Genomic DNA, 20,957 nt, shown 5'->3' with positions numbered 1-20,957 from the left:
ACCAGAGAGAACAAAACACAGAAGCACTGTCTGTATCCTGTAGTTCATTATCTCTCCCATAGATTCCCCTAAAATCTATTTAGGACTCTGACACAGTTTGCATCTAGATGTACTCTGAGAAAAAGTTTTGTAGCCATTATTTTTTCTTCCTTAAAAGCCTATGCTCATAAGAAAGGTCAGGATTGTAATGCTCATTGAAAAGCTCATAGCCACATAATAACAAGCCTATAACCCCTCACATTTTAGGAGATGTAGGCTCAGAGCTGTTATTCAACCTCTGAAACAATGTCAGATGAAATCAGAATTTGGGGAACTTTACACCTGAAAAATACCATAAGCCTGAATCCAGGTAGTACCTGCAGAGTGGCACTTTTCCCAAGTATAGCTTAATTAAAAAACACTCTCCTGCCACGTCCCAAGTAATGATCAACAGTAGCAAAGGATTTCTTTAGCTGATACACCTCACTCCATCAGAAGTCACACATCCAGAAACCCAGAGCAACAGTATACTTTGAAGGACAGGGCAGGGAAACCGAAGGTAATTGTGAGCAGGTTGGAATATCTGTATGATTCACCGCAGCACAGCGACTACACCCCAGCCAACAAAGGCCCTCCTGCTGGTCTGCAGCCATGTCTAGTGCTTCATTCATCAGTACAGAAACATTCAATATCAGAAGAAGATGGTAGTACAGATGAGGTCTATCTAAAGCAAGAATTTGGGCCACTCAGTGATGGAAACAAACACAGACATGGCTCCTGGTTCCTAACCCAGTCACCGAAACATCACTTTCTCTGATTTCATATGAATGAAATACAATTTAATTGAAGTGAAAAGAGGACTAAAGCACACCCATCCAACATCCCAAGGGTGACCATTGCCATCACATACCACAACAGTTCATTACTTTCTTGATCCAGTTTTCAGAAAATCCTGGACAACTAAGTCAAACTTAAATCACTCACTTTGGCTTTTACAAGAGTCATAGAATTATGGACTATCTCAAGTTGGAAGGGACCCATAAGGATCATCAAGTCCAACTCCATGCTCCTTATCTCCTTAATAAGAAGATGGTTGATTGTGCATTTGTTCTCCTGACTGGAAAATTGCTGCCACTTAAAAGAAAAGGAAGCTTTAAATTTTCTGTGAGTTTGGTGTCCATCTTAACAACACTGTAAACCAAAATTATATGAGATGAACACATCTAAACACATCAAATTGCTTAATTTCAAATGACACAGATGCATGGAAATGTACTGCATATCCTCAGCCAGTAGCACACCCATGTGAAGTGCCTGACACGGCCTGCATTCAGTGTGAATTACAGCTACTAAACAGTAACATTTCTCACCTCTCTCTAGAGATAGAGAGGGGAAGTTTTCAAAGGTACAAATAAAAAATTCTGAAATCAGTGGGAATTAGATGCTAAAGCTTCCAGCATATATTTGCTGTCCATATGCCACTTCCGTATTACTGAAGGGATGGTGCAGGTATCTACATGCTGGCAGCTGAGACTGAATTAAGCTGTAAGACACTCATGCTGCACATATCTATCACCTTCTTTCTTCCTCTCACTGATGAAAACATAATTAGACTTGATTCAGTCTTCACTAAACAATTGCCAATCACCATTGTACTTATTCCTCCTAGTGACAGTTCACCGTAATAGTAACATGTGGAGAGTCCTTAAAGGAATATGGCTGAGTAACTCTGAGCCAAGGAAATAAGGCCAGATTGTCATTGTTTAAAAGATTTCAAGTGACTATCACTGTTGCTGCCATTAAAGGACATTTTTGGGTATTTTTTTATTTCAAATATAAGGTGTTCAGGGAATTCCTTCATACTGCAAGCTTCACTGTGGAGCAGAAAGTATGGAGTAATTGCACTACCTGTACTTCCAGAAGTAGACAACAGGGCAAAATACAAGTCCCCATGCACAACTGTTAAAGGACATCAGCTTTATGGTAGTGGTGTAGACCCTTGGTCAAGTTAGGCTAGGCATATTCTTCTCACAGACAAAATTGTTTAAATCAAGTGGTTTTAACAATAGCAACAGCTAACAGGTTAGACAGCAGTGTAGACTGAGATTTTCAAATATCTGCACTCCAAAAATGGGCAATTTTAGCTTCTACTCTTTTAACAATGACTTAAATATTGGTGAAGGGATGTATTGGTACCCACAAATCTTGACATGGTACTTTGCTGAAACACTTGAAGTCCCAAATTTCCATATTTATTTTTTTGCTCATAATTTGATAATTATTTACTGTAGGCTGTTGTCCCAAACACCCTTCCTGACCTTAAAAATATCACTACTGGCCTAACGTACAACATCCACATATCCCACAGCCATAAGCACAAAAGTCAGTGCTCAACTTCCCTTCTTCAGCCATGCAATTAAGGCCACCCATTCCTTTCAGCAACAGACACTTAATTAGGTGCTTTGGGTGAAGTTCAGCATTAGCAAGGCCAGGTCAGAACAATAAGGCTATTTCTAATACGAGGAAAATCTTACTGATTTTGGCTGATTTTTCCAACTGTGTTTCCTTCATTTTGGCACTCCCATTTGCTGTCTCTTCTGTTGTGTTTTTTTTTGTTTGGTTTGCTTTGGTTTTTCACCTGATGTCCCGTACTAACAACTGCTTTGTTTTCCATTGTTTAAACTCAAGCCAGATATCGTGCCATCTTCAGATTTATTTCAGTAAAAGGGACCATGCAATTTGGCTGGATGCTAGGAACCTTTTGTCATCAGAAGGAGTAGAAAGTGATCCCCATAATAACTCCCTATACATCCAAAACTGAACTTCCATTCATTCAAGGCATTCCCACAGCTCCTACTGAGTGTGAGGAGTGCATGGAGAGGGGCTGGAAGGGCCAGGCTTTCACCAGCAGAAATGCTCAGTGTTCTCAGGAACTTTGGATTCAGGCATGGGTGCTCAGCATGCCTCAAAATCCAGCCCTGCAGGACTTTGATAATGAAACCCAGCATAGATTTCCACACTGGCAGCATCTATGAGTCTTCATATCAAGGGCTGATATCTGAGAAATCAAGACAAATCCATAGCAACTGATTTGGATTTTTATCAGCAAATACAGCATAAGCTTCATACATTTATGCTTTCTCTTGCACAGAAACCTTCCCACTGAGCAATATTATGATGTCACCCAGCTGACAAAAAGTGATGTGCATATGAATGAGGAACTGTAAGCTTAAATGGTACGTTAACTAAATTATGAATTTAGTGAATACAGCAGAAAACTGAATATACATTCCACTCTGGTCATATTATAGACATATGATATGAAGCACAGATATTGTGTGAAATCTGAAGGACCATGTTCTGCAAAGAGGGATTTGCTAGTGACAAAGGAGAGTAAACACATCTGGGAAGGAAGTTCACAATACATCGTTGTGCCCCTTCAGTTTAGTGTCTCTTCAACAAGGGTCTCTGAGTTTGCTTTACAGGTTGCCTATATTTATCAACTTGCAATACTCAAAAATTATTAGCCTTTCTACTTGTTAAGAATCAAGATTAAATTGCAGTAACTGAAGTAACCGTGATATTATGTGCATTTCAGTCCATTTTGTGTGTGTGTGTGTTTGCAGGAGGCTTGGCAAAGATTATTTTCCTCACTGTTGCTGTTCAAGAGACAGCAGATTGAATGAACCTGAATGCTGTTGGAGTTCTGCAATCCAACACTTTGCCACTTGATGGCACCAGCAAAACGCTTAAATTTGATCAAGCTACCGAGATTTCAGAGAAGGTAATTTGAAGGGTAAATGTAAATTCTTCAAAAGCAGAAAATGAACAAGTTATACCTCTTATATTAGCATTGATAACTAGAGAATATTAGAAACCTGAGAATAATTCTGCCACGATTTCTTAGCTATCTTTATAGGGTTGTGAGGCTCCTTGTTTGACCCCACCACTCTCCTGTCAGACTCCCTGTATGCGAGGTACCTCCTCCATTTTGTGTAAACTCAGACACTAGAAGAGCAGTAGAGGTAATTGCAAACAGGCCACAGAAGCTACAAAGGGAAAGCAGCAACCCTGCTCTTTGTAATCCACTGTTTTTTGCAGGCTTCTCTATCGCCTCATTACAGCCTGCAGGACAAACAGAATTGAGTGAGGTTGCCTGTAAGAATGTACAAGCCAAAACTCCTTTTTACTGGGACAGCTTATGGCCTTTGACCAGCAATGGCAAATTAGAGGCATTGGCTGTGCTGCTCCTGCAGAATTTGATTACAAGCTACAAGGAAATAGCAAGTTTCTTCCTATAAGTTGCCTAAGTAATCAGTGATTAGAACTGATCCATGCACTTTTTAAAAGAAATTGGAGCAGTTTAAAAGTTGTTTTAAAACCAACATCCATGCAAAGTGGGCACTCTCATGTTGCATAGTCAAGCTGGGTGGTTCTGGTGGAAACTCCATTGACTGCAGTGGAATGATGTTGGTGAGCAATTTGTTCCATTGCGACCTGCTAGTCAGGTGTCCTGTTCTGTGACATTTCTATTGGTATCCCTCAGTATTTGATAAACTGCACACTGTTATACTTTCTCCATTATTTTGCACTCACATCTTATCCTGAAATATGCTGGGTCTCTAAAAATATTTTATGGACTATCCTTTGTACTAGCTGGAGTGTTTTATTTTCCAGTAAGGTTGTATTTTCTCAGTCTTTCAAAGAGTTTTAAATGGAAGGAAATAATATACCCTTTAAAACAAAAAGTGAAACCCACTCAAAAATAAAAAAAATAAAACCAATAAAAACATTTCTTCCACATTCAAAGTCCAAGACAAAGAGCAAATACCCTTCCTGCTGCCAGGGTGCCAGCCACACGGAACTATGTCAGGAGGGGAGCTGCAGAACTACTGCAGGCCAAGCTTGTGTTTCCATAAAGATACTCTCCCTCCTCTGTGGACTGAATATAAGATAACATATTAATTAGCAACTGTTTATTGTGTGACACTGGCAGACTCCTGCAAAAGTCTACTAGAACTCCAGTGAAAGCACTTTTGGAAAAGCTGCTATTAGTTTCTTCCTTTCCAGACAGAGCTCTACCTTTCTATACTGCCATCAATTCTAGGTAGTTTTGGGATCAATTACCTAGTTTGAGTTTTAAAAATACAAGGAACACTCTAAAAACTATCCAACTTTGAAAATGCAAAGCTTTGCTGGCTATTACAACCTGAGCTAACAAAGCTTCTATAAAGCATGGTACAGTAATGAAAATGTATGTTCATCCTTATTTTATTGCTGCCTGAAGTGCAGAGGTTATAGTGAAAAGTCCTGTACAAAGGTACTTCTGTACTACAAAGTAGTTCTGCCATGCAAAACACAAAGCAGACTGATTGTCCTTATTTTTGCATGTTTGGAATGTGTCCAATGTCAGGAATATGTCCAATCAATGTAATGAAGAATGTAATGATGCACAGTGTAACACAACATTGTTACAGATGTAATATTGTAATATGATGTGAATTGAAAATAAACACTAAGAAGCATCTTCCTTCATGTCTATAGCACCAGTAGGCATACAGCACCAGTTCTAACTGTAGAAATGGATAATCAATTAGAAGTATCTCTGGAATAAACTTTTAAAGGTTGCTGTTCCGTAAGTATGGCTATTTCTGTAAACACACACTGTTTTCAAGACAGACGCAAAGTTTGAATCAGAGTCCCAGGTCATTTTAATTGTAACAATACACAAATGATTGTCAGAATCCAACACTTTGATTTAGTCCTATTATCTTTGTAGCATCACACATTAAAAGTAGATCTTTTGTTCAGCTCAGCTGAGACATGAATTACGCTGTCATGCTAATTTGTGAGATATCACACCTCATATTGATTGCAACACATCCCGTGGCATCACAGCACAGATTTCACAATGAAATGCATGACTTAATGAATGTTGTATCAGAATGTGTGAACAAATTGATCTGGCACTTGAAGTTTATCTTCAAAACACCCACACCAGTGTAGAACAAAATAAGCACATGACTGTATTTAAATTCTTTGAGCAAGGGGGCATATTTCCTCTTTATAATTATGTTACACCTATTTTTACTGACACTAATTCAACGACAGAGTGGCCAAGCTGCAGCTCTTGAGTCTCAGGTGACTTAAACAGAGCTTGGGTGCAGCTCCAATGCCACTGCCATGTCATTAACCAGGCTACTGAGTAATCCCCAGCTGTGGGAGGAAGAGAGTTCCCAGAGGAACTGCTAAGGCTGAAATGATGGAGACCACGTGGAGCTCATTAACACCCCACACCGCTCTGTCCTCAAACAGAGCAAGAGGAGGAGCCCTGAGAAGGAATCACCATCTGCTGTTTAGGAATGAGTCTGGAACCTCCAGACTAAGAAAAATGAGGGCTTTGGTGTAAAGAATTTGATATATGGCTTGTAGAATCAAGAAACTTTGTGTTCACTGTACCAATAATGAAGCTTTAAAAAAAAGACTATTATCAGACAACCTCTCCTACCCATATACAGTAGAGATCCTTTCAAGCAAGACCTGGTAATTAAGCCTTCCTCATGAAATACATGAGATTTTGGAGCTTCAGGTGAACCATTTAGATTAGTCAGGAAAATTGTCTTTCAGTCATTTAATTAATTTTTTTTCATTATACCACAAGGAACCATTAAACAAAGAAATTAATTTGTTAATCTTAGACATTTTTCTGACTTGGTACAATTGCCAAGAGACTCTTAGTTCTAGCCTCAGTGATTAAGTTCTTGCCCTGTAAAGTTAGTGTTTTCTTTTGATTGCTTTTTAAAAAATATTCGAAGCATAAAGTAAGTATCGATGGTAAATTATAAATAATTTATCAGCATGAATGAATAAATACTTTCTCTGCAAGTAGAAAGAGAATATGTTTTCTGTTTTGTATTAGTGATACAATAATTTTTTTACTAGTAACACATACTGCTATTAATTAATATAGAGCTTATTACACAAAAGTGTAAGAGGATAGATTTTTTCCCTCAGTCCTCTTAAAAAGGCATTCTGCACATCACTTGTTCGTGGTGCCTTTTCAGTCCTTGGCACCTGGTAACACAAAACATTCCTCATTTAATGAGTGCTATCAGTAAGAATATTGTCTGCACTGCTTACACATGGATATGTCCCTAAGGTATATTGATTGCACTGATTCAGGTAAAATGTGGGAGGTGCAAATGGATGTGTTACACTTCAGGTAACTTATTTATTTATTATTTTTCTTCCCTAACATAGGCTTCATAAACCACCAGACATTTTGGTTAAGTACATTACATCTCTATTTTATATCCTATCTTTCCTTAATGAAATAAAAAGGCAAGTTGTTCCCCTTACAGCCATAACTGCCCAGTGCATGTTTCTTGGCAATGAGCAGCAAGAATGCTACCAGGCAAAAAACTCTCGAAGGAGGCATGTAATGATAGGTTTAGCAGATTAGCAGTGTTTGCCTTGCACATCCTCTCTCCTAACAAATACTGATCTTGCTGACTTGCCTTTGGGCTAATTGGGTTTTCTTGGCTGTTTTGTTCATGGCCTCTTCACCTAATGTGAATTAAGGTGTTTGGGAGCATCTACCAAGCACAGCTAAGGGATCTAAAGTATGTATAAAGCAGATTTATGAGAGAGAAGCCTCAGAAAAACCCAGCTTGGTAAGACATCTTGATCCATCATGATGGACAGCCCCAGGAATGGAATGAATTTGGCTCCTGCATAAGGTTGTGACTTTGCTTTATATAGCAATTGGGGAAGGGCATTTGTTTTCAGAAAGCTGCTATATGAAGTTGTGGTAGAGTTCAGAAGAGTACAAACAGGATGCTAGGCTTTCTTACTGGAATAAACAGCTGCTTTCATTTCCCTCTGAAGATTTCAGGATTCCCCCAATTTTAGTAACTTCTAAAATTATTCTATCATGGAAAACTGAAAGATGAAAATAACAGCCACAGGAACTCAGGTACTCCATGAAATCTTGGTTTACAGTATTCCATAAAACTCTTCAGTTTAGCTTTATCCTCCTTCCTCCCAGAAATAAATGTATTCTTAAAGGCAAATTTTGATTTCACAAGCACAAACTCAGTTACTATTAGTTGGAGCTGTGCAAGAATCAGGAGTCCACATTTTCATTCCACTAAGCCACATAAAAGTAAACATGAATTGGTGTGACTGATTATGTACAGAAGCTGCAAGGCAATAATCATTGTGAATTCTTTGCAAGGTGCAAGCAAGAGGGGATTACAGGACTAAGATATCATCTTTCTAGTTCTCACACCTCTACCAGCTCTTGCAAAGTGTTATATCAAATCCTAAAACCCTGCAAAATGTGAAATAAGGAAATTTTCTTTCTATCCTTCTTCCTGTCATCAAAACCAACCCAAGACCACTGTGCCTGCCATTTCCCACGCCCCATCCCTACCAGACACATATCTCTAGGTACACCATGCTCCCAAATTTCAGATCACCTGAGGATCAAGACACTGGGATTGATGCAAGCAGTCACAGCCTTTCCATCCCAATACCTCTACCAAAGCTTTTGATGTGATTGTTCAAAGGAACACCATAGGTAAAATTCTGGTTTACCATTTATTCTTGAAACTTACTTTGAAACTCTACTGAAGTTATGACACCCTTCTACTGAAGCTTAACAGAACCAGAATCTGAATATATCAGTGGTCATAAGCATCTTGGCTTAAAATAGAGCTCTGTGTTCTGATAGTTACTGTCTCCATGGAAGACACCTCAGCCCTGAGAATGACAAACCTGACTCAAGTGAACAACTTGTAGCCTCAGAAGCCAACAGAGCTATTAACATAGTGGCTAATCCCCACAAAAGCAAGATGAGTTGTTTAGTGTACATGGTATCTTCTGTTGGACAAATAATTCTTCACAGTACAACAGAGTGGAAGAGAAAGGGAAAAAAAAATGCATCAGTGGGATTAAAGCCTAGCAATTTTGGAGTCAAAGTCATGCCTGTCATAGCTTTGCAAAGGACAACAGAAGTAACCCTGAAATGAGAGCTGAATTAAAATACTTTGTCACTACACAGATGGTAGAACAAGGTCCAGGAAGAAAAAGTAACTCTTCTTATCCCTTACAAAGACTGAGATAAAGCCCTAAACATTCATTATTTACGGAACATGTAAGGCATCATTTGGTGTTTGGTTTTAACCACAGCAGCATTTTACCCTGAGAGCGTTTTACATAATATATTAAAGGAAAAGGGCATGGAATTTTTGTTCTTATTCTGTTTTTCCCTGGAGGCATTCTACTACACTGGGATTTTGACAGGGACTGCATTTTAGAAGACTTTAAATATGACCTGTGTGAATTTAAGAGGAGCCCTTAGCAGCCGCTGACCACACAGTGTTATGGGGAATATGGGACAGGAGAAAGCCAGCACCTCTGCATTCCATGGCAGTGCTTGTCATGACAGGTTTGGCAGTAACTGTGTGAAACAGAAAAAGTGTGCACTGGCATAGATAAGAAGCTTTTCAGCAGAGCAAAAGCTGATAATGTTAAGTAGGAAGTCAACTTGCATTAATTAGCTGCCATTCCCAGTCATCAACACAGCACTGTACAGTTATGTATATAATTGGGCACAAGAGCATTTTTAATGGAGTATTCACCCATCCAGACCCAAAATCTTTCCACAGGATATGTAATGCTAGGAGTAGTCATTTTTAGTCAGTTTTTATTGATCACCGGTCGATTTAAAGAAACACTAATCATCTATAAAGATGGACTTACAAAGCCTATTTTTGCTCAACAGGAGCATCATTGGAGGCTAAGACCTATTTCCAGCAAAGCTTAGCAGGTTCAGAATTACTAACTAATGGGGCAGTTACCACTGGTACTTAGAAAATACTTTAAGTTCATTTGCTGTTCCCTCCGTACCATTTGACTTCCTCTGAGATCAGAACACTTCAGTTCTCATTGACTGAAAGAGAAATCTCTGGTTAAGTAGAGATAACCCCTGGTTAAGTACAGATAACCCACTCTCAGGTGACTTTTACTACTGGAAGGTTGTATTTATTTCTGTATCTCACCTTTAGAAAACTATTACGTAGTTAATGCTGAGAGCATTACTGTGAGGTAGGGTAGGGAAACTGAGGCAGAAAGACTGGAGAGAAAAAGCACTGATAGAACCAGGGTTGGCAATAGAGCTCTTCCAAGTATGCACTGCAGTTTCATTCCTCTGATGGTGACATTATGACTACAGAGCCAGCTTCACAATTCATAAAGCTTTACTGTTTGTCCTTGCTGTTTGTAAAAATCATGCACAGAAAACGTAAGGACCTTCCTTGCCGATGCGTGAATCAATGCAGAGCTCCTGCAAATGGCTATGGGCAGATGGTCTTCTGCAGGGTCAGCTTTTCTGGCATAAGATCCAGCCCTCAGTTGCTTGCCACCACCTCTCTGCCTAAGAAAACTAACTTTGCCTGTCTGGTGGTACAGATAATCACATTGAGTGCTTCCAAAAAGACAGCTAGCTGGGTTGGTTAACTTATGCTGATTAAATGGGTGAGCTGATCTGAACCTGCTTATTTTTTTTACCAAAGTGAAGATGACTTCTGTCTGCAGATCCACGAGGTCAGTCTCCCAAGGTAGAAGAGACATTAGCAGCAGCTCACAGAAAGAACCTCTTCCACCAGCACAGCTGTCTTTATAGTGAGCATACACCTACAGCTTAAACTGCGGATCCATCTGTCATTCTGATCAGTGGTGTTCCACCAGAACACGTTAAATATTTCCCCTGTAGGTAATCCAGGCATGAAGTTGTTAGTATTCCAACTCCCAGAAGGCAGCTGCGCACTGGCAGAGACAGTACATGTGCTTCCAAGTACATAGTTCACGTAGAAAAGAGCAAAATGCCTTTTTCTTAAAAAAAAAACCAAAATAAACAAAAAAAACCCCAAAACAAACAAACAAAAAACCCCAAAACTTTTATGCATCTCTCTCATGGGAGACATTTTTACACAGAGAGCTCCTGTACTGTCCCAAACACTTGCAGGCCATTAATTAGGCATCACGCATACAAAAAGTGAAAACCTTTAGACAGTTTTCAGCCACCTCAGCACTCTATTAATATACAGCAGTCCATTTTAAGGCAGTCTATAATTGTGACTACAGAAGAAAGCTTATATAGCATGCAGTGTTCTGCCTAGGTGTGGCTACCATGGAGAATTTGCTTTCAACTTATCTGAACTGAGTTCAGCTGAACTATGTACCTATTGAATCTTCCACTTCAGTAATAATACTGTACTGAATATATTTTTCCACTGCATTTTTCCTTTTATTAGCATTTACTAAATGGATACTTGGAGGGAGGAGGTTGTGAAATGTTATTTCAAACCTTTAAAATAGTCTTTTCCATCCAGGATGCATATTTGCTTTATACCTTCCCTATTTTTTCTTATCCTTCAGTTTCCTACATTTGCTGAAGAGAAGGGTCAAATATACTATCCAAATCCAACAAAGATAGTGGATTAGCCTCCAGTTCCACTTTTAAAGAGCTAGGACATAACATCTCTCCAAGAACAACCAATATGCTACAAAATAGTGAGAGGGCTCTGGGCATCACAACACACAGCTGGGACTTTACAGGTAAGCATTTTTAATTAAAATTATTTACTTGGGATAGCAATGAAAGACCACAAAGTGCTAGCCCCTAATTTTTTTTTTTTAATTAATTTTTTGTCATTTAGTAACAAAGGCCACATAAACTGTAAATTATCTGAGGTTTTTCAGGGGGACTGCACCTTAATCCTGATTTTTCTAACCAATAAAAATGTGTGACAATAAAATATGTCTCCTTTAAGGAAGAGGTCCTATGAAACCCCTTATCCTGGATTACTATTACTTGACAGCAGTTGGCAGATTAGCTTGAGAACTAGGTGAAGACATGGAACTAGTAAGTACTGCATTTACTAAGAATCTCATGCTTCCAGTGGAAGCAATACTGGCAAGAGTATTACTAGATTCAGCTAACAGAATTAAGCCTTCCCTTTGATAATACTTAAGTGCAGGGCAAGGCTCACTCTAAAACAGAGGCAGAAGTTCAGTTTATCAAATCAGTCCTGACACAGCTGGTTGACAGAACTTCTGTAATGGACTAATAACTTGTTCACGGTTTGCAGAGGGGAAAGTTATTGGGATTACCTGCTTATTTTTTATCTTATCATTTAACATTGCCACTAACACATGACAGCAATTCAAACGACCTTTTGCTTTCAGAAGTATGAGTAACAGTCTCCATAAAATGAGTTGGCAGCTCTCATGTGAATGGTGCAGCACTGCAGAGACTGAAACATTGGCTAGATGTTCAGCTGAAACTGATCAGGACAACTCCACATCAACTTACTGTCTTTATTGCTTTGATAAGTGACTTAGTATCATTGCAGACTATTCTCTCCTTACTAACTAGATCCGTTCAGTTCAGTGGAGTTTCTATGATTCACCTTCCTCCACCTATATGACTGATTTGCCTTTCTTCCTAAGGGTGCATCAGTAACATTAGCAGATTCTATTTTACTGCAGACATTTACTCTAGAGAATGTATAAAAATACATTGGAAAACTCCCCGTTTATCGTCTTTAACAATTCTTACATTCTATGTGGCCTGTATAAAAGTGAAAAGATAGTATTTGTATTAAATGCTACTCATGCAAATGAAGCATAACATGGTATATAAGCATAGCAAATAAAGTTGAGCTGCTTTTTGCCAATGCATCATTACCCATAACAACTTAAGCCATTCAGTGACACCTGCACATTGCCATGCAGAGTACATACACGAGTCTAATTTATTCTAACTGACTAAGCAATTTTACAGGTAAATCAGAAGGAACGGATTCCTACTCACCCTTCCACAACACCGCCAGCTTTACAGCACTTGCAGGTTCAAACTGTGAAGACATAAAAAAGTATGGCAACAAAGTAAGGAATTAAAATGCAATCATTTTCTTATAGTGCAAAAATGGCCATAAAAGTCCACAAATTGTTCTGTTATTTTTCTATTGGATTAAAGATAAATAAATAAATTAATTAAGAATCCAAGTCAGGAAATCCCCTTTGAAATGGCACTTAAAAGTTTCTGATAATTGAATCCCTGTATCTGAAATTGAAAAGCTTTTTCTCCAGTGTGATGAAGAAACAAATGTTTCACTTTATGGTGATTTCAGTAGATGGTCTCTGGAAATGAATATCCAAACTGGCAGTTTACATTAATGCAAAACTAAGCAGGTTTATTGCCCTCTGGCTTCCAAAGTGTGATTGGAAGGGGCCTACCCTGGACCATGCTCATTTATCTCAGCAACATTATTCCACTTAAAACACATATATGTTAAACAACAAACACTCAAAGATTGTTCAGCACAGTAACAGCTGAAGTCCATTGAGTCACAGGACTCAAATGTATTTTACATTTCAACACTGCCTATACAATGTGGCTTTGACTCTGCTCCAGTGTCCGAAGCCTCAACAGTACAAATTATTAAAACAGGGCAACAGTATTCAAGCAGTGGGTCAAACTGTGGCTCATAAAGTTAAAAAGCCACATGACAGTGAGCATTGTCAGTCCCACTTGCAAGAGCTCCTAAAAGAATTTGAAACCACATGCATGCAGGTCGCCATTTATACTCTCATATTGCTTATGAAACCGCAAATGGGAGACAGATTCTTATAGAAAAAAGAAGAGAACACAAGACATCTATACCCATTTCTTCCTTGAGGTGGAGCAGAATATTTTCTTTTCCAAAGCATAAAGATTGACTCTAAGCTCCCTAAAGTGGCAAGACAGTAATGAATGTCTGGGCTGTTTCCATTTGCCTGGGTGACCCCTAACTGAGCCATGTCTCTAGTCTCAGGCAACTGTCTGCTAAAATAAGCAGTCCTTGCTAAAATAAGAAACATTTCTGCCTAGCCTCTCCCAAGTGAGAACTCTTGGAGGGCACACTGCACATTTACTTCGAGGTTGGTGTCCCCATGGGTCAATTCTGCAAGAACAGTATTCCTCCAGTGTTGAGATGCCTCTGCCTTTATGCAAGTTCCTACTGTTATAGCTAGCTACTCAGACATGCTGCTGAGTAAAATAAAAACAGTATCTCCTCTAGGTCAGCAGCATAAAGTAACAGAAAGCACCGACCAGAAATGGGGACATGAGCCAAGAGCAGGCCACTCTGTCTCAAACATGCTACCAGAAAGTTAAGTATCTGGACACAAGGCTGCCAATAAACAAACAAGGCCTGAACTTGAATCCCTTCCAAAATCTGCATGTTCCCTTTCCAAAGAAGACTTCAAGCCCAGATATTTGGATTTACATACAGTATAGGAAAATCGAGCTAGTCTGAGTAAGCCAGGCTTACCACTGCTAAGGAGTGAGGAAAGTAGAATTTTGTTGCATGACCTTTGGAATCAAGAAGCATGTCAGCCTGCATGAAGACCAGAGGACGGGCCATGAAGGACAGCACCACCTGAATGGATCCCTACCTGTGAGGTTCCTGAGTGCCAAACAGCACTGCTGCAGCTGCAGCTTTTCTTCTCTAAGAGAGCAACCCAAAAATGTTGTCATGATTCCATAAGAGGAGAGACAAAAGACCTCAGAGATAATAAGTGAAAGACACAAATTTTATGGTTTTCATGTTTTTTATTTAACTGACACATTCCTTGGTCCTTTAAAAATAGATTAACAAATTAAAAGTTCCTCTATACAAACTATCTGTTCTTTCCTCAAGAAGTCATAAATTCAAACAGTAAAGGGAAGACCAGCTAGGGTAGTCCAGGACATGTGAAGCCTATTGGAGAAGAGAAAACTTGAAGAGCTTATTTTGGTCTAGAGGCTGTGAAAATACGACTTTGTGAGAAACATAATAATGAGATAAATACTGGTTAGGAAAAAATATGGTTCACTAAAGGCCAAATTGGTTCACAAATGAGCACTACAGTCTGACTGGGAATAAACTTGGGCTGGGAATCACAAAATGGTTTTTAATGGTCACAGCAGAGAGGTTGGGGATTGGCTCTTCAATAGAGGAGGAGAGGATTAGCAAACATGCTGCTTCAGAATAGACCTGACCATTTTATGAAAGCAGGTATGGCAGGGTTGCTAGCAACAGCTGGGAATTATAGTCAGTGACCAAACAAGGCCCTTAGCTTAAACCTTCACAGGCAATAAGCTTCTAGGTCAAAAGAACCCTCTGCTACTCTGCAGGGAGTCAAATGCCAACAAAGTCAGCACTGCTGTGCATACACAGGGACAGGCACAACGCTTGTGAGCTACAGAGTCCCTTTGTGCACAGTACCTTTCCAAAGCCTCTATGCTCTAAGGTTGGAGCATGACCTCTCCAAGCAAATATTCCTATGTCAGACCTTCTGGGGCTTGTATTTCAGACTCTTCTCTCTCCTTTTTTACTCATTATCTAAGACAGCAATGTTTAAGAGAAGAAAGGCCAAAGAGCCTGTAAACTGCAACAAAGGCTGGTAGAGGAAGCATGGGAGTTGGCATTCCCTGCAGGGCTCTGAAGGAGCTTTAGCATGAAGCATATAAACTACAGTAAACATGTAATCTGTTATTGGGAGTTACCCCTAGGTGGCTGCAAGTGGTCAATATAATAGCAAAGGATTAACAGCAGGTATTAAGTTAGTGGTTATAAAAATGGGTAAGTTCAAGGAATACAGACAGAAGAGCTCTGCTGCCATGTTGTGCTTATTGAGCTGTTTAGGATTCCTGAAAAATGTGAACCAAACAAAAGAGTCCCCCAAAGCAATTTATTTAAGCATCTTCAATAATTTTTGTAAAGCCTTTTGAAAATAAGAAGCAGCAAAGGAAACTTCAGTGGATTAGCAACTGGCTTTGCAAAGAGAATTCAAAAAAATAAACTTAAATTGCTATTTTCTGTGTGCTGACAGATTAATATTGCTGCTACCCAGAATTCAGATAATAGCTAATATTAGTTCAACGAATACCTTAAGGAGCTGCAGCCAAGTGGGGATTAGAGAAGCACAGTGGGCACTTGTTATTTTTTTTAACTCCTTAATTAAATGAGGGATTATTAATTTGGGGAGGGACTGTTTCCCAGAGAAGATCTGAAGAGGGAGCAAGACGCCACTGTATTTTTTATTGAATTTTTTTCATTGCCATCTTTTAAGCTGTCCCATTAAGAGATCAGACTCCTTTCTCCCCTCAAGCAAATCACCAGAGCTCGGGGGACTGCCAGGATCATACACTGAATACACGGCTCAAACAGAACCATGCTTCCAGCTAGTCATTATCCACTGGAATTTCCTTTACAGGAAAAGGTACTAGCAAAGAACCATGGCAGAAATGTAAATCCCTGATTACTTTATTCATGTGTGAAATCTTCAGAAGGCCAGTCAGGAGGACACAGTGTTCCAGCACTTTCCAGTGCAAGTATTCAAAGGGCTCAGAGGCTACCAATAGGATATAAGGAAAATGATGTGACAGGAGTTAGAGAGCTTCCTTTCCATCAGGAGAGGACACCTACTTTCTATACCACCTTTACACATCTCAGAAACAATCATACTTTTGGTTCTTAAAACAGAGATGACTAATGCATTTATTAGGACACATGAAGAGTACAGGAGAGTGTCTAAAGGATTTAGTACAAATGTAACTGAGCAGCACAAAATTAGATGGAATTAAATTATGAAGAAGCATATTGCAAAGAACTGTTGAAGACAAGTCAGACACAAATGGGTTTTAAAATAATTGTTACCTCCTGGAGGAATGATTTCAAAACAAATGCAGACTCCTGTCTTTTGCTCTGCCTCTAGCACCATTCAGGAGAGAATAATGTCAACCTGCAGAGAAGACAAAATATTATGTTGCTTCATAATCTTCGTGTATCTTGCAATTAGTTTTGTTCAGCACATTTCATAAGTAACAAAAAGCAAAAAGGTCTGGAAAAGCACAGGAATTAGTAAGGGGATTAGTTATACCCCAAGAAAGGTATGTGAGAACTTAACTTGTTCTTTCTGGGGAAAAATAACAAACAAAAAAACCCCCACAAATCACCATGCAAACAACAACAAAAAGCAACCAAACCAAACAAAAAAAAACCAAAACAAAACACCCCAAGACTCTAAGCTAGAACTTTGCAATGAGTACATAACACATTTACTGCAGAAGTTTCATTGGTCATTTGTGTCATGTAAGCCTGTGAATGAAAATGCTCTGGGACTTTTTGTTTGGTGAAATTCATCAGACAAAAGAAGCAAACTGGAAAATTACTCTCTACTCTACTTGCTTAATTTTCTGTTTGGAATATGATGACAGCAAAGAGCTTAATATACTTTAAAAAAAAAAAAAAAGGCTTAGAGAGATATCCTAGGAGCATAAGAGAAGCATCCTTAATGCCAGTAGTTTGGATTAAGTGTCAGTGCCTTGAGACTTCATGCTTTAGGATAATAAACTCACCCTGGGCAGTTTTTAGTGTCTGCAAAGCATCTAGCATTGATCATTGTCAGAAATGGTGCTAAACCACTGAACTGCTCTGACATAGCACTTGAAATGTTCCTAAAGTTATACATAAAAACAAGCAGACAATGAAGCTGGGATAGTAAAACCTGATTTTAAAATACCAACCAGGTGATTACTTGGCTACAAGTCTTCAGACCTTGACACAACAGGCAGCAAAACTAGCATAATATCTCTACAGGGAGGAATCCCACCTCTCCACTGCAGGAAACATCCCCTGGGTGCTACCATCCGCAGCAGGGACTTCCTCTCAATCAAGAAGACAGCCTGTAGATCTGTGAATCATGAACCTGTTGTCTTGTGATTTGGTCAAGCTTCACATTCAACAGCCCCTACTGCTGCCATACACAGAGCCCTCATATCTCTACAGAGAACTGGGTATACACGTAGAAGCATTAAGCCTGCCTTTGCACGCTACTTTTATTTCTATGGGAGAACAGAGGTAATTTCACCACTTTACAGCCTTATTTACTTCTACTGGTGTTATAAATGGTTTCTCCTTTGAAAATCCTAAAGTAAGGTCTCATCTGAATCCTGGGGCCCTGCTAGCGCTCTTATTTCATGAAAAGAATGGTACAGACTTAAGCAGATGACATTAGATCTTCATTACATAAGGAGACCCAACCGTACAGATGTCTTTACAAAAGGAGTCTTAATTTGAAGCTTTTCCTAGGGCTAAGTTGCAGCTTTGGAGACCAGTTGCACAGTATCTTCATTTAAGCTGCTGCAGAAGTACTTCTTACTCTACAGCTTCAAAAGGTAACGTCCCAACTGATCGTGTACATGCAAGGACAGTAAACTAAGGCTCTCACAGATACACAAAGCAAATGTATCATCAGTGTAGGCAGTTGCTACCTCTCTAAACAGGATATGGCTGAAATTGTTCCATTGGTTTGATTCATTAGAAAGAAAAACAATTTTAAATTAATTTGAAAATGTGGTAGCCTCCTCCTTCCCAGCAGTGTAGGGGGATGAGAAATGGGGGTTTTGGTCAGTTCATCACACATTATCTCTACCTCCTTCCTCCTCAGAGGGAGGACTCTTCACACTTTTCCTCTGCTCCAGCACGGGGTCCCTCCACAGGAGACAATCCTTCACAAATTTCTTCAATATGGGTCCTTCTGACAGGCTGTTTCTTCACAAACTGCTCCAGGGGGGATCCCTTCCAGGGGTTGCAATCCTTCAGGAACAGATTGGTTCAGTGTGGTTCTCCCACAGGGTCACAAGTCCTGCCAGCAAACCTGCTCCAGGGTGGGCTCCTCTCTCCACATGTCCACAGGTCTTGCCAGGAGCCTGAGTCCTCTGGGGTCACAGCCTCCTTCAGGCATCCACCTGCTCTGGCATGGGCTCCTCCAAGGGCTGCAGGTGCATATCTGCTCCACTGTTAATCTCCATGAGCTGCAGGTGGACAGCCTCCCTCCCCATGGTCTTCACCACAGGCTACAGGGTAATCTCTGCTCTGGCATCTGGAGCACCTCCTCGCTTTCCTTCCTCAATGACCTTGGTGTCTGCAGAGTTATTTCTCTCACATATTCTCACTCCTCTCTCTGGCTGTGGTTGCTGTGGTTGCTGTTGCACAGTTTTTCTCCCAATTCTTAAATATGTTGTCCCAGAGGTGCTGTCACCATCACTGATGGGCTTGGCCTTGGTCAGCCGCGGGTCAGTCTTAGAGCCAGCTGGCTCTATCAGACAGGGGGGAAGGTTCTAGCAGCTTCTCACAGAAGCCACCCCTGTAGCTCCCCCACTACTAAACCCTTGCAAAGCAAATCAAATACAGCACACCATTCATCAGGGATTTTCCTTCAGTTCATAATATTTTCCTATATTTTCTGTGTTCCTCACCTTTTTGGTAAATAGGCTCCTGTCTTCCACCCAAATGCCCTGTAAAAGACACCACAAACATAAGGCCATCGGTATATTCCAAATGACAGGACTTGCACCCTAACAGTGCTGGAAAGTACCCCTCAAAGCAGATGTTGACCACTGCAGAATATTAGTTAAGGATCCTAGCATCAAGAATTTTTCAGACACAGCCCAGAATTGCTCTTTCATGTTGATAAACCAAACCCTGAAAAAAAATATGGAGAGATATACCTTTTTCCTGAGCAATTTCAAAGACAAAGATAAAAAGTAATTTTTAAAAAGCAGGTAAAGCAGGTCCTCTGAACTTCATTACAATTCAGAAATCATAATGGCCCACTTCCATATGGTAATGGCAGGAAAGGAGGCCAAGCTACTCAAGTACTTAACCCCTGATGATTTCAACACAAGAAATGGGTTCTAAGGTATTTATCAAAGATCAAACAAGACGTTTATCACAGAACCGAGAAAGAAAAACAAACGTGTTCTCCTGAGTTCCAGTGCAGGCCCATAAGGCCATCTCTCTTCTACCTGCAGTGTACCTCTCAAAGAGAACTTGTTGGCTCTTTTGCCATGTTTCCTTTAGTATTGGATTTCAGCAGATACTTGGTTTAGCTTTCCTTCGTTCAGGACAGAATTACATAGCAGTAATTCCTACTGCAAAAGAACTATTGTTTTAGTGTTTAATGGTCTGAGGTAGTGAAAAGACAATGGTATTTCAACTGTAACCACAGTGATTAACTGGAAGACCAAAACACAAACCTTCTAGGCAAACCACATCAAGGCAAACATTCTAATGAATGTTAATACATGTAGGAAAGTAATAGTGCCCTGAAAATGCACTGAGTCAGTTTAGTTTATTCCAGCAATGCAAACCCACAAAGCTACAAAAGTCCTGACTTTGTCTTCAGCGTTGCCTCTGCAGTCCCACATAATATGTGCTGTCCTACAGAGGAAGTAATAGAAAACGTGGTATTCACACACAGCACACACTACAGATGATATATATAACAGAGAAGGGTAAAATTCCACTCTCCTGTTGCAGATTGTTTCAAAACACCGGACACCTTGAACAATCCCCCTTCCTGAACCGTCTGCTTTATGTACAGACCAGTTCTTGCCACTGTTTGCTCCAGATTCACACCTGGTGACACACCGAAATGGGCTTAAATGCATTAAGTCCTCTCCATCCAAGACACCTCCTCTTACTGGTGAAAATACATCTTCTAAACTGGTATATGTTGATACTAGATAGAACCTCTGCTTCCGCTAACAATACAGTATGCAAAGCCACAAATACTCCATTTATACAATTTACACGTTCACAAAAGGGTATTGCACCGTGACTGCTGGCAGTCACTCACCCTGCAGACAGCTGCATGGCCACGCGTAAGGCAGAGAAGACAACAACAGTTCACTTTACAGACTGATCTTTAGTACATTAATCTGTAGTGCTGAAAAGCTCACAGGTATAGCATTTGTCCCTGAGAGCATTATTTCAAAAGTTCCACAAAAAACGATTCAACTCTCTTGAACCAAGGTGCAGCTGTTTCCAAAGCCAGCTTCCCAGCGTTGCTGCACTGCCCCTGCACATGCATCAGAAGGG

General features: G+C 39.9%; 1 protein-coding gene across 1 annotated transcript; it reads left to right on the top strand.

The window, feature by feature from the left end:
• The first annotated feature begins 630 nt into the window (after window positions 1–630).
• Window positions 631–14,611, top strand: C2H7orf31 (chromosome 2 C7orf31 homolog). The gene is given in 13 exon segments (XM_051610225.1): window positions 631–683; window positions 1,820–1,986; window positions 2,162–2,165; window positions 3,131–3,202; window positions 7,240–7,269; window positions 8,377–8,492; window positions 8,495–8,560; window positions 10,579–10,601; window positions 11,422–11,484; window positions 11,487–11,601; window positions 11,817–11,912; window positions 13,903–14,037; window positions 14,205–14,611. Coding segments are annotated over 13 exon segments (1,347 nt in total).
• Window positions 14,612–20,957: the final 6,346 nt, after the last annotated feature.

This window comes from Apus apus, chromosome 2, assembly GCF_020740795.1.
Source record: "Apus apus isolate bApuApu2 chromosome 2, bApuApu2.pri.cur, whole genome shotgun sequence".
NCBI lineage: Eukaryota > Metazoa > Chordata > Aves > Apodiformes > Apodidae > Apus > Apus apus.
This window is presented reverse-complemented; position numbering and strand designations above follow the sequence as displayed.